General features: G+C 40.3%; 1 protein-coding gene across 1 annotated transcript in view; it reads right to left on the bottom strand.

The window, feature by feature from the left end:
- GLP1R (glucagon-like peptide 1 receptor) overlaps positions 1–12702 on the bottom strand; it is a 30319-nt gene that overhangs the window by 8458 nt on the left and 9159 nt on the right. Inside the window, exons 5-7 of the mRNA XM_009868775.1 lie at positions 7114–7174; positions 2900–2969; positions 2078–2166 (exon numbers count right to left, since the gene is read on the bottom strand). Of these exons, the coding sequence (XP_009867077.1) occupies positions 2078–2166; positions 2900–2969; positions 7114–7174 (220 nt within the window). The remainder of the gene's footprint in view (positions 1–2077; positions 2167–2899; positions 2970–7113; positions 7175–12702) is intronic.

The raw sequence follows: 12702 nt of genomic DNA, 5'->3' as shown, positions 1-12702 counted from the left end.
GCTGAGAGCAAAGCTCTGTATTCAGCTACTGGCTGTATTTCACCTAGAAAATCTTCTTCCAAACTCAGGTGGAGGCCACATGCTTTCTTGCACTGGAGATGTCTCCTTGTGTATCCTCTTCCCTATCTGTAAGTGAGAAAGATGACCAAAACCTACCTTGTTGATGGCGTGAAAGAAATAATTTATCAATAATTGGAATTCTTTAAAAATTATCTTGGCAAAAGGAGAAGTACTTGCTATTGTTTCCCATCTCTGTGGTGTGTTAAATCTTCAAAAGCTTGCAACTAACTATAACTGCAAGACACTCTGTAAAAGCAGTTAAACTGTCTTAAAGTGAGTGATGACTCCATGATTTAAACAGCGAGTTCAAAGACACAGCTAGCAAAACAAAAAAGACAAATTAACTTGAAATAAAACATTTTTCACCTGTGAGAGTGCAATGCTCAGGGATACAACCACAGGAAAACATAGACAAGAATGCTCCTTAACTCTGTTTTCATAGACATCCATACTACCTACCCAAGAGGATAACGAAAGATGCCTGAGCCTCACATGGGAGTTTATAGGGCTATCCTGGGCCACAGAACCTATCAATGTCTCATAACAAGCTGCCTTAAGACAATTCAGTAGACACAAAATTACTCATCTAGCAAGGCTATCAGTATTTAGTAGATCTTGTGTGTCCTAGGGCTGCTGGCTGCTGTCCTGAATCACGTAATTGTTCAGGTTGGAAGGGACCTCTGGAAGTCTCTGGTCCATTCAGTTCACAGCAGGTTACTCAGGGCTGTGTCCAGCCATGTTTTGAATATCTCTAAGGTCTTCCACAGTCCCTCCAGGCCTCTCTTCCAGAGTCAGACCATTCTCACTGTGAATATTTTTTCATCTCTGACATGTAATTGGCATTTCTCTTGCTAAAAAGCTTGTGACCCCTGTGTCCCTTGTCCTTTCACTGTGCACCTCTGGAAAGACTTCAGCTCCTTCTGCTGTATATCCACCAGTAGGTAGGCTGCAATTAAATTGCTAGTCTTCTAGTCACCAGATTGAATAAATCCAGTTTTCAGCACCTCCTTCTATGTCACCTGGTCCAGCCTCCGAACTAGCTTGGTGCAAAACTAAAGCAAGTCCCAAAGGGTTGGAAGTACAGGACACAATGTCTTTCTTGTACTGGGGAGTCTCAATCTGCACATCAGAAGCAGCCTCACAAGCGCTGAATGGAGGGGATTCATCACTTCCCTTGACCTTCCGGCTATGCTTTTGCTAAGTGCAGCCCCAATATGCAGTCAGCCTATGCTCTCACAAGGGCACACGGCTGAATTATCTTCAACCTCTTGTCCTCCAGTATCCCTGAGTCTTCACAATCATCTAGTCCAACCGCCTGACCACTTCAGGGCTGACCAAAGCTAAAGTCTGTTTAAGGGCATTGTCCAAACTCTGACAGGCTTGGGTCATCAGCCACCTTCTAGGAAGTCTGTTCCAGTTTTTGATGACCCTCTTGCTAAACAAAAGCTTCCTAATGTCCATTCTAAACCTCCCTTTTGAACCATTCCTATGAGTCCTATCACTGGATACCAGGGAGAAGAGCTTAGTGCCTTCCCCTCCTCAGAAGATGTAGTAGGTGATGAGGTTGTCCCTCAGCCTCCTTTTCTTCAAACTAGATAAGCCCAAAGTCTGCAGCTACTCCTTATAGGACACTGCTTCCAGTCTCTTCACCAGCTTTGATGTCCTCCTCTGGACACATTCAAGGACCATAACATCCAATACTTGCATATGTTGTATTTAAAAAGCGTCTGCTTAATTAATATTCATCAAGTATTACAAAAGATTGTGAAGTGATGAACTCAGAGATCAAGCCTTCTCTCCATCTGTAACACAGGTGTAACACCTGCCCTAGCTTCACCAGGAAGCTTTTCTGAGGCCTGACTGTCCAAGCAGTCATACCAATGTATAACACCACATCTGTGCTTTACTCGAGTCCTGTCACTTTTAACCACCCTTGACAATTCCCTCCTTTTCTGTACCTGCCTGTGTGCTTCCAATCTGATGGGCACAAAAAATGTCAGACCACCATATGACATACCTGCATTTTATGTCAGTTTTGCACATCAAATTAGCCCGTAGCTTGGAGATGATGATACATATAACTCTGACAAAGATCAGGAAATTTACCTGGAGAAATGAAAGAAGGCTTTATACCACCATCAAGAAACACATGTGCATAAGGGTTCAAAAAAGCATGTATGCATGTCTAGGTCCCTGTGTATCATGTTACTCTGCAGCTGCCGAATTTGCCACGGAATTCAACTCCTTGCTAAGGAATTGTGCTCTAAATATATCTTCTGAGCATGCACAAGTCACCTTTGAAAACGCAGGCAGTTCACTAAACCAAGCAGCGGAGCTTACCTACATCTCTGTGGGGAAGTGAGACACAGTAAAGGTGAAAGCTGTCCCATTTCCCTTATTTGAAGGTCTGAGACTTCACACACAGAAGTTTGAAGGCTGTACCGTGGCTGCAGAATGTGGCATCTCTCCATAATGTCATACAATTTTCTGCTCTTCTGTAACCCTGTACCTAGAATATTATTTTCTTCTTCCCTGTACTACCTGCCATAGCTTTCCGCTCACACTGGAGTTAACTGTTGGCCTGCTGCTTTCTTATCATGTGCTGCCACTGCAACATGACAGCATGTGGCCAAATTAAACAAAATGCTAGTCATGAATTCCAGTGACAGAAAACAATTTGGTTCCATAAAATCACATTTCTGAACGAAAATGTCAGTACCCTCAAAGGTCATTAGTCCTGGGACATGCTCAGCAGCCACGTGCACATCTGCTCTTTGTACGACATCATGTTTCATTCTCATGGAAACCTGCCAGCTTGCTGCATGTGCCCCATACTCACCCCAATGGCAATGAGAATGGGCAGTCTGATGATCAGCCAATAATTCATGTTATAGTTTCTGGTCCAGCACCTAGGAAGATGGCAAAAAGAAGGAGACAAGAAGAAAAAGTTTCAGTACATGACAAAAATCTCCTGCTTTTCGTTCTGTCACAGCAGTGCAGATGGAAAACAATATCAAGGACTAGATACCAGGAAAGCACATCATGCTGACATGGAAACAGATGCAGTTGCTTCTTAGAAACACTGAATGCTTTGTACTAATGCAGCTATGATAATCCAACTGGATACTACTCGCCAGCCTTTCTTACCCACTAATGGCTAGTTCTCCTCCACAATTTTCTATGAATTATCATCAGTTCATTGTGAAGATTTACTCCATTAAAACCAAGGTGAAATTTGTCATGTGGCTGAAAGGAGGAGGAGGGGAATCTGTTTGAGTCAGACCTTTTCTGTCTGGTATTATCCTCCTCTTTCTACCCTTTTATTACTTTTCGGTCTCCAATATCGGGTCATCTTATTATTTAAGTGTTTGTTAGTTCTTTATCCCATTACCTGCTATCACTCTTCTTGTATCAAAATTTAGATCAGTCATCTATTTCATTTGTCCTTATTTTCAAAAATGAAATTCTAGTTTCAGGCAGGAGAAAGCAATTAAGGCAGCAAACTCCAGTTCCTTCAGTGTTTATGTACAGGTTTCAGGCCCAAAGGGAGTTTTAAAAGTTATAAGCAAGTATAATCAAAGATGGGAGCAATAGTTCCCAAGTTTTTTTGGCCAGCTGAGCCCTCTGACAAGTAAATAACATGCTGCAGGCAATATAATACTTCATTCTCCATGTAAGTCTCATTTTAGCTTTTTAAATTCTTGTGTTCTTAAGCAATATTGGAGAACAAACAGAAAAAAAAATTATGCCTGAAAGCCACAGTTTGGGATCACTGGTTCCAAGCGAACTTTACACTGTGGAGTGTGTACATCTTTTAGGTCCCACCCTGGCCACAGCCAGCCACCCCTGATGGTATGATGCAAAATGTGTGTGCACAATGGCCCAGGTGTTGGGGCAGTGTTCACAGGCCACTTCACCTTCTGCTGCAGCAATAGCATTCTTAGTATTTTGATGAAATAACTTGGTCAGCCTCCTGCCTTATTGCTCAGCATTACTTAAAAGCAACAGTAGTTGGTAAAGCCAGCAGGTTTCTGAGCTACGCAGGCTGCGAAACATAAACTATGAAACAGCACCACAGGAAACATAGGTTCCTTCATAAATCAAGCTCCTCTTCATCTCTAAATCTCATCTACCAAAATGCATATAAGCTCCATTTTCCTTAAGGTTTCTCAGCTGGCCTATGAAACTTCAGCATGGGAGATGTTGGTGGAGAGTAAACCCTTCTCAGCCTCGTAATGGGACAGTTACTTGAGAGAAAGTAGCAAACTGTGCAGCACTTGGTAGGGATCCATGCTACAACAACACACCTACATGTGCTCACTAGAGGGAATTGAAGAAGCTTGGCTGTGGCAATTCCATATTCCCTTGCAGGTACTGCAAGCCCAAGAACGACTCTAGATTTCATTTTTCCTTTCAATTTCAGTTTAATGCATATAACAAGTATAGCATTACAACCAGCAGCTCCACAGTATTTTAGCTGGAGAAAAAAGCTGTGCGTGTTGTGTGCAGCCATCTTATCTAAGCTGTAATCTGAGTAACAGAGGAACTTCCTAAGTAGTACGTGTGACCTAGAGCAAGTTTCATGGAGCCTTTAAAATTAATTTTATTTTAACCCCTCAGGACTGGTGGCATAACAGGCATGGCTGGAAATGGTGTTCTAACTTTCTGACTAGCTTCAGTGGAAGCAGAAACAATTTTAACATCTCCCAGTAATGATGGAGATTAAGAAATGATACTTCGCATTAGCTCTGCTACTTTTCTGTGTGTATTAATTTGCTTCCTGTAGGACAGAGCAGTTTTAGCTACTTTTAAACTTATACAAATATGTGCAATAAAAACACCATTATAACTCAATTAAAGTGTTAGGGCTATTAAAGCGTCCAGAAAATAAAATTGATAGATATGTACATGATTTCTTGTCCATTTGTGTTTTCTGGGTATTGACATACTAATAAATATACCAACACCTATTGTGTTTGGGATCTATCCCTGCAGTTTGCACAGCACCACTCAAAAGATGCTTGGCAACTAATAGCCTCAGAGCCGTGAATGGAGAATTGGTCCAGGGAAACAAATGTTGCTGGGAAGTTTCTGCCTTTGCTTATCAATCCGGTATTCTTTTTCTAAAAATGAAACCACTGAATATTTACCTTGAAGAGGTACAGCTGAATGGCTCCATTTTTAACAAAGATTGTAGGCTGGCTGACTTTCTTTCATAATTAATTTGAGACAGAAACAAAGATGTGTAAGTATCAGCTCTTTAGACATAATGTAATAACTAAGAAGCACGGTTTTCCTTTAATTTTATGTTTAATCTAGACCAAATCTTTTTCAATAGCTTCCTTTCTAAAACAGTTACTGCTTTCTAAAGGAGCTTACACTTCCACATGTAAGGAAAGAAGGAGCCAGTCTGCAAGTAAGCGCTGCAGGTTTCAGTCCTTCATTCAAATGGCTACGTTTACACGACTGCCTCAAATTCCCAGCTCTGACCACATTTACCTCCAGTTGTTCCTCATAGCCAGGGAAGTAGTTAAGTCAAAAATGAAATTTACAGCCTGCTGGCACATCCATGGTGACAGCACTATGGCAAACAGCATGAAAGATATCCCCGGCTGCTCCAGCAAACGCCCGCCCAAGGCACAGAAATCTTGCCTTCCAGAGAAGCTGCTGCACGTGGTTATTTATTGCTGTATTTTACAAATATTTATACAAGATTTAGAAAATTCAATAAGGTGCAAAATTGCCCCTTTTAACGTCTGCTAAAGGCAGTGAGTGACAGTTTTCCTTAATAGAAAACATAAATCAGCTCTGAGCACTGCATAATGTAGGAGGCTCAGCATGAGCACTTTGAATACATTTTCTGCATCGATGGGAAGATACACCCAGGAAACAGCGCCTGTTCAGAGGCCACATGTTCTCTATACCTATACTGATAATTTTAACGAGACTTGCAATACATCAGTACAGCCACAATCTTGCTACAGAATATTATCAAGTCAGCCTTGAAAAAGAAACTCAGAAAATCCTAGCATTGCTTAAGCCAGAAAAGGCAGTTTTGATTGGACTGGTTCAGTATCATGGAAGACATTAAAAAAGCGCCAGTTCTTAATACTCACAAATACCAGAAAAAAAATCTGGAGGTGGCTCTGACTACACTGAATTTTAACATTGCAGCATCTCTCCAGCAAGAATTTGTGTTGGGTGTGGGGAGTGAGGGTAAAAAAACCCCTCTACAAAAGTGCCGGATGAGTTGTTTAGAGACTAAGTAAAAGAAAGACCCAATAAACAGTATATTTAGAATAAAAATTAAATAGCATAAAGTTACTTATTTCACACAAAGGCAGCTACCCAAATATTCCCAGGCAGGCACTGTCACTAAGAGGAGGAAGCCACTTTCCTCCCTTTTGTTTTAAAAAAACCCAACAAACAACTACAATGCAATTTGCTAGATAAGCATATATAACGGCAATTTTTCAGGACAGCCACTGTGGTAACAGTGGATGAGGAGTATTTTGTGTTTTGCAGCAATCTGGTATGTGGTATAGTTGACTTCGGTAAGACTAACGTAAGCAGACAGAGAACGTGTCTTTATTTTAAGAAGATCTAAATAATAGAAGCTTAAACAAGAACGGGCAATTGCATCTCTGCTGCTAGGCATAATCTACAAATCACAGGCAGAATCCCGTGGGAGGTTTTTGCCTTCCTCTGAAGCATAACTGTAAAGGCTACTGTCAAAGGCACAGTATCAGGAGTGGTCTTGGTTGGGTATGATGACTTCTGCTGTTGATATTTTAACTACAGAAAAACAAAACATACCTTTCCTTGACCTGCAAAAGGATAGATTCATTCAGACATGCAGAAAATTCTGATCAGAGAGAAATATATGCTCCTTTCCGAAATGTTATGCAAGACCTTCAGACAAAACAGAAGCAATTATAGGAGGTTTCAGCACATTGCTAAAGCAAATCACACTGAACAGAAAGCAAACAATGACCTGCTGGTGCACACATACAGAACAAATGAGATAGCTAGAAAAATCAGAACTAAACCAACCCCTCATCTTCATAAAGGTACTTGACAGTTCCCCAGAGGATAACAAACAGCATTGGCACACCTGGGAAGAGAGGAGACAAGGTTGACACTGACATTAAGAGACAAGGAAAAGCAGAAAGAAGGACAAACCCCCCACGTAATGATGAGCAATATAATTAACTGATGGCAAGGTTGCAGCTTCTACCCAGCGCAGATGGCTGTCAACAGTGGGAGGAGGGATCTAACCTGTAAGTAATGAATACACATGACTTTTTCTGCCTGGACCCCAACCTAGCTCTTAACAGGTATGAAAAATAAACAACAGCAGACTCACCCCCAAGCTCAGCATATACCAACTTTTCTGTTGTTTCACAGATAGGCTAAGGGAATGATGTTTCTGGAAGCTCTGCTAGCCTCTATACTCATGCTAGAGAGGAGCACAATGCCCTCTGACTCCAACCTGTGCATTCACGTTTCTGCCTGTGGGTCAGCTACAATGTCTTCAGACAGCACCAAGCTCAGGCATCAGGGCCAGAGCACACTCAGCCCCACATACCCTAGGCAGTGAAGGGAAGTATGGGCACATGACATGCAGTGAGTGTGCTTGGGCCTCCCTCATCAAGAAGTTCCAATTTCAGGCTGTGGTACTGGCATAGACTTGAGTGGCTGCAGCAAAGACAGCAAAAGCATCTGGTCTTGAGAAGGGACTGGGTCCTACCCTTACCTGACTGCATGTGCTACAGTTGGTCAGTTTATCTGCAGTGTAAAAGGAAGAGAGAAGTAAAAAAAGATGGCAGTCATTGCTTGTTTTACAATATCAAAGGCTCTCAAATTAATTTCTTTCATTTATGAAACGCCTAGGCCTTGAAAAACAAATTTAAAGTTCATCTATTGACCAATATTCAGTACAGGGTATGCCAAAAAAGCCCACATGGGAGGAGAACAGGTTGAGACTCAATGAGCAGGATGAGGAATTTCTGACTAAGGATGGATCAAGATGGTCTAATTCCTCTGTGTATCTCCTTGGACAGTGTTCAATACTGAATGTACATTGTACAGGCAGAGCAACATCTAATGTGGTTTGTTATTGCATTTTTAATAACCAATATGGTAATGGACCATAAGAATACCAGTGTGCAGCAGCAAGCACTGCACAGGGCAAATACACAGTGTTCCTGACAGCAGAAGCCACAGGAAAATCAGTGATCTCTTACAGTCTGAAACTCTACAAGCAGTATCTGTAGTGGGTATTATTAGTAGAAATCTTCCCTCTTGTTGTACTGTATTATTCCTCTATTATTAGGACAGCTAAATAATACAGGTGTGAAAGACCAATTATTTTCTTTAATCAGTTGAACAAAAGGAAAAGAAAGAAGAGTAAAGAGCAGCAAGAAAAAAACCACAATAATTAGAATAACAGCAAAGATAACGAATTGAGTAGAGATTATTGGAGCAAGCAGTTGAACATATTCCACAGGTGTACCAGATACTGAAACTACACAGTATTTTAGGAGGAAAGTTACTGAGCACTCCACACTGCTTTGGTAGTGGCATAAGAGATTAAGAACAGGCTCAATGCAAATCACTTCCAAACGCAGATGGGCCTTTGATTCACAGAAATTCATAGTTTCAAATATTCCTTTCTTGACCTGGCTGAGAATTAAGACTATCATTCATTTACTGTATCAGCATTGTACTCCAGTTCTGGGCACTCAACATGCAGCTTCTCTAGAGCCTCTGAGTTTCAGTCCTACACCTCTTTCTGCTGCTACTCAAAGAATATCAGATATCTGAGAACAAACTGCACCCATTTATAGGATGCACTTATTTAAGATACAGGCTGAACTTTTTCTGGTTTTGCTTTTTACCACACAGAAAGCTCTGAAATGGATCTTTTCCCAGATAAACTAAACACATAAAGGTCTCTGAGCATGGTAACGTGTCCTTTTGTCTGTACTGCATCACTGCCAAGGATGCCAGTAACTGCAACAGCCTGTTCACAACACCTTCCGCTGTATTAATTCTTGTAGAGTGATAAGTGACAAAAAAAAAAAAAAATCACACTACATGGTAATTATGAAATCTGTCAAGTGTACTAGGAAATAAGCATGCCAATAGTTAACTTTATTAAGTTTCAGATGACAGGGGACACTGCCATCCTGCTGAGACTCTTAAATAAGGACATATTCTGAATACAGCATTTTAAGACTGATGAGTTTAAGCTCTTATTTCAGATGTAATCTGACATCACTGGTTAACACGTGGTGAAAAGTTTAACCTCAAAGACAATCAGGCACACAAACCAGATCACTACTGCTGTCATCAGAAGACCTCCAATCCTCTTTCTCTCAGAAACCATTCAGGATGGTCTCACTTGATCAACTGCTTGACATATGAAAGCAGGAAGGATGTGATGAGGAACTGAAAGAAGTGATAAACAAATAAATGAAAGAGTAAGAGCATTGACAATGTGACAAGAAAAATGAGAGGTTTTTCCTTCTAAGAAAGGAAAAGCATGAAGGAGTCTAATCCAGAATTAAGAGAAACTCCTGACAGATGCATTTCCTACCAAGATGAGTCTGGAGACAAAACCTATTTGCATGTGAAAACAGATAGGAAGTGGTCAGTGTAATGAATGCATCCTTTTGCTACAGTGAGATCCTACTGGGCTTCAGGAGGAAGGTATCTTACTGGCTCTGTTCCAGTCAGATCTTCCTTGCAATCAGAATGCAGATTTTGACACTCTGGCCAAGCTTCCTGCATTTAATAGCTTCATCCCTCCAAAGTACTCTTCCTTAGAGCAAGCTTGGATTGCCAAGGCTTGGAAGGAAGGGAATTATTTACTTTTATGGCAGTTTCCCTGCTGCAAGTGCATCAGGGTGTAAAATTGCCATAGAAGCTCAGAGAACATTCAGCTTTTTATTAACATTTTTTCTGTTTAGCCTTTAGTGCAAAAAAGTGTCTCCTGTCATTCTTCCCACCTGAATGTCACATACAGTCACTGTGCAATGTTGTTGTTTCCCCATTCCTTCCTCCTCCTCACTTTTGAATGTGAAGGGGTTCTTTTTCCACTAAAAGTTACTGAAAGATGCATACAGCAGCATTACCATATAAACTGCTCTTCTCTGGAGACTACGTTGTACAGCACTGACACAGCTGCTTGAAGTCAATGTCAAGCTCAACAACTCAGCACTTGGGCCCAGACATGATGAAAACCAAGTTCAGTAGACATCCTGATTATGAGCAGTCTGCACTTCCCAAGAAACAAACAAAACAATAAAAGTAATCACCTTGATCTCCATAGCTACACTGTATTCCTTCCCCCTTCGTCTGCAAATGTTTTGCTCTCTCTAGAAGGTGAGATCCATGGTCAAGGATTTCTCTTATGCCATCTAGTACCAGCAATGTATAGCAACAGATTTTTTCTTTTTCTCTGAGTGATAATGACAATGTGAATCAACATGCCATTTACCAGCTGTCATGCTGACCTCCAGAATGAAGGGAACAACTCATCTACCTGCTCTGTCATTAGCCTATTAAGAATTTTGTTTGTTGATGCTGTTAGTGTTTCTGCTTCCCTGCTCCCCACCGGCTTTGAAAATGGCATAAACCACTGTTTTTGCAGCAAGATATGCGGAACTTGGGGTTGACACAAATGTATGAAAGTCTGTTTTTACAAAGAAAAAGACAAAAGGCAGACATTTTCCACTTTAAATCAAGCAGGAAAAAAAATAACACTGCCATCTCAAAGCCCAGTATGGCACAAAACCTTGTCAAGGAGTAGCCATTATAGGAATACAGTTTTCTCACAGGTAATCAGGAAGGTTTATAGAATTCTTTAAATTCACATTATGATGACTCTCAATTTGTAAAACTACATTAGTTTCCTTAGGTCTATAAAGATTTTATAACTTTTCTAGTTTTTGCAAAGTACAATAACATGAGATAAACAGCTTTTTCCCATTATAAAACACTACATCAGCAAAGAATATTTACTTGTTTGAACTGACACTAAATGGACTACCATCTAATGACACTAAGAACTGACCTGAAACTATCATATAGCAAAAATGTATTTAGGAAACGTTTATTATTTTTTTCTTTACACTCCTCAATGCCTGGTAACTTTTCTGAGGAAAACACAGGCCGAGTATGGAATCTTTTACATGTTTATACTTGAAAAGCAGGTTTACTCTTTACATGTTTTGAATTGAGATGAAATGATCAAGTTAGACGTAACATGGGGGAAGTACTTTTTTATTTAAACAGTTACATGAACTTTTTTTTCCCCTTGCTATATGAAAACACAGTACTATTTAATATAGCAGTTTAAAAGATTGAAGAGAAATAGGGATTGGGACACCTACACCTATTTGAAAGCTGGCCCTTACATTACAGTTCTGCTTGGGATTACCTGAGGAAATAATTGCTCTAGTTTCTTGTTTGTTCTGAGACCTGTTGTTCCATGAAATAAGTACAACAGGGTACATGAGTATGTGCAAACACTCAGGTGAACAAACACCTCGAGGAAAATGCACAGCTTTATTCACATGTACATTTGAAAGAAGTACAATTGCAAACATGTGATCACATAGGAGATTGCAGAAGCTATTCAGACAGCAAAAGCAATCTTGTATGGTGAGTGATCGCAAAACTCAGTTATAATTAGAAGGAACAGCAATATGAAATGACTAACACCCAGTAAGTTTATAAACAAAACATAAAAATTTCTTTAAACATAAATATTAATCAAGACATAAGTAAAATAAATACCCTGTAAGAGGATAATTAATTAACTGAACAAAGGGTTAGGGTATTAAATCAGTTCTGACAATTAAATATGTATTTATTTTTTGATCCAGTTTTAATTTTACAGTTGATAAATTATTTCAAAGAGCAGGAATCTCAGCTCAGGCAGGAAGCTACTGTCTCCCTGAAGCCTCCACATTATGCTGAGGCTCTGATGCTGTTCAAAAAAAAATTAAATCTTCCGAGCATTGCATACAACAGAAAGGCACGTTGTGAGGGACCTGAGCATCCAAAAAACAGAATCACCAGTGAAGAAGCAAGAAAGAGTCAAAATTATCTTTGTATCTTTCCACTTGTTAGTGGTGAGTCTGTTACCTGGTATAACTAATCTGGGACCACTGAAATAGCAGGTGCTTCTGCATTTGAAGATGAGGAATCACTCACAAGGTTTGCACATGCAGCCGTGGCTGGAACAGCAAGAAATTGTACAGACGAGGGAAGAACGGCACGGGCAGAGCTCTTCTAGGAACCTCGGATGAATCATAGAACGTTAGGGGTTGGAAGGGACCTCTAGAGATCATCTAATCCAACCCATATATCCAGTGCCAAGTTCTGGCATTGCCACTCAATTCCACATGTGAATTTCATTTGGAAATTCAACATACAGTAGTAAAACTTCAACGGTAAAGAAAGAACAAAGAAGAGTGTCTTCTGGTTTTGCAGGAGACAGACTCTGGACCAAAGCTATCCTAACCTATACTTACAAAACAACACAATATCACCCTCAGGATTTGGCTAGATGTAATTCTACTCTAATTTTGTTTCCATTTTATGTCAAGACCTCAGTTAATACTTCAGGAT

Source organism: Apaloderma vittatum, unplaced genomic scaffold (genome assembly GCF_000703405.1).
Source record: "Apaloderma vittatum isolate BGI_N311 unplaced genomic scaffold, ASM70340v1 scaffold11534, whole genome shotgun sequence".
NCBI classification, from domain to species: Eukaryota; Metazoa; Chordata; class Aves; order Trogoniformes; family Trogonidae; genus Apaloderma; species Apaloderma vittatum.
This window is presented reverse-complemented; position numbering and strand designations above follow the sequence as displayed.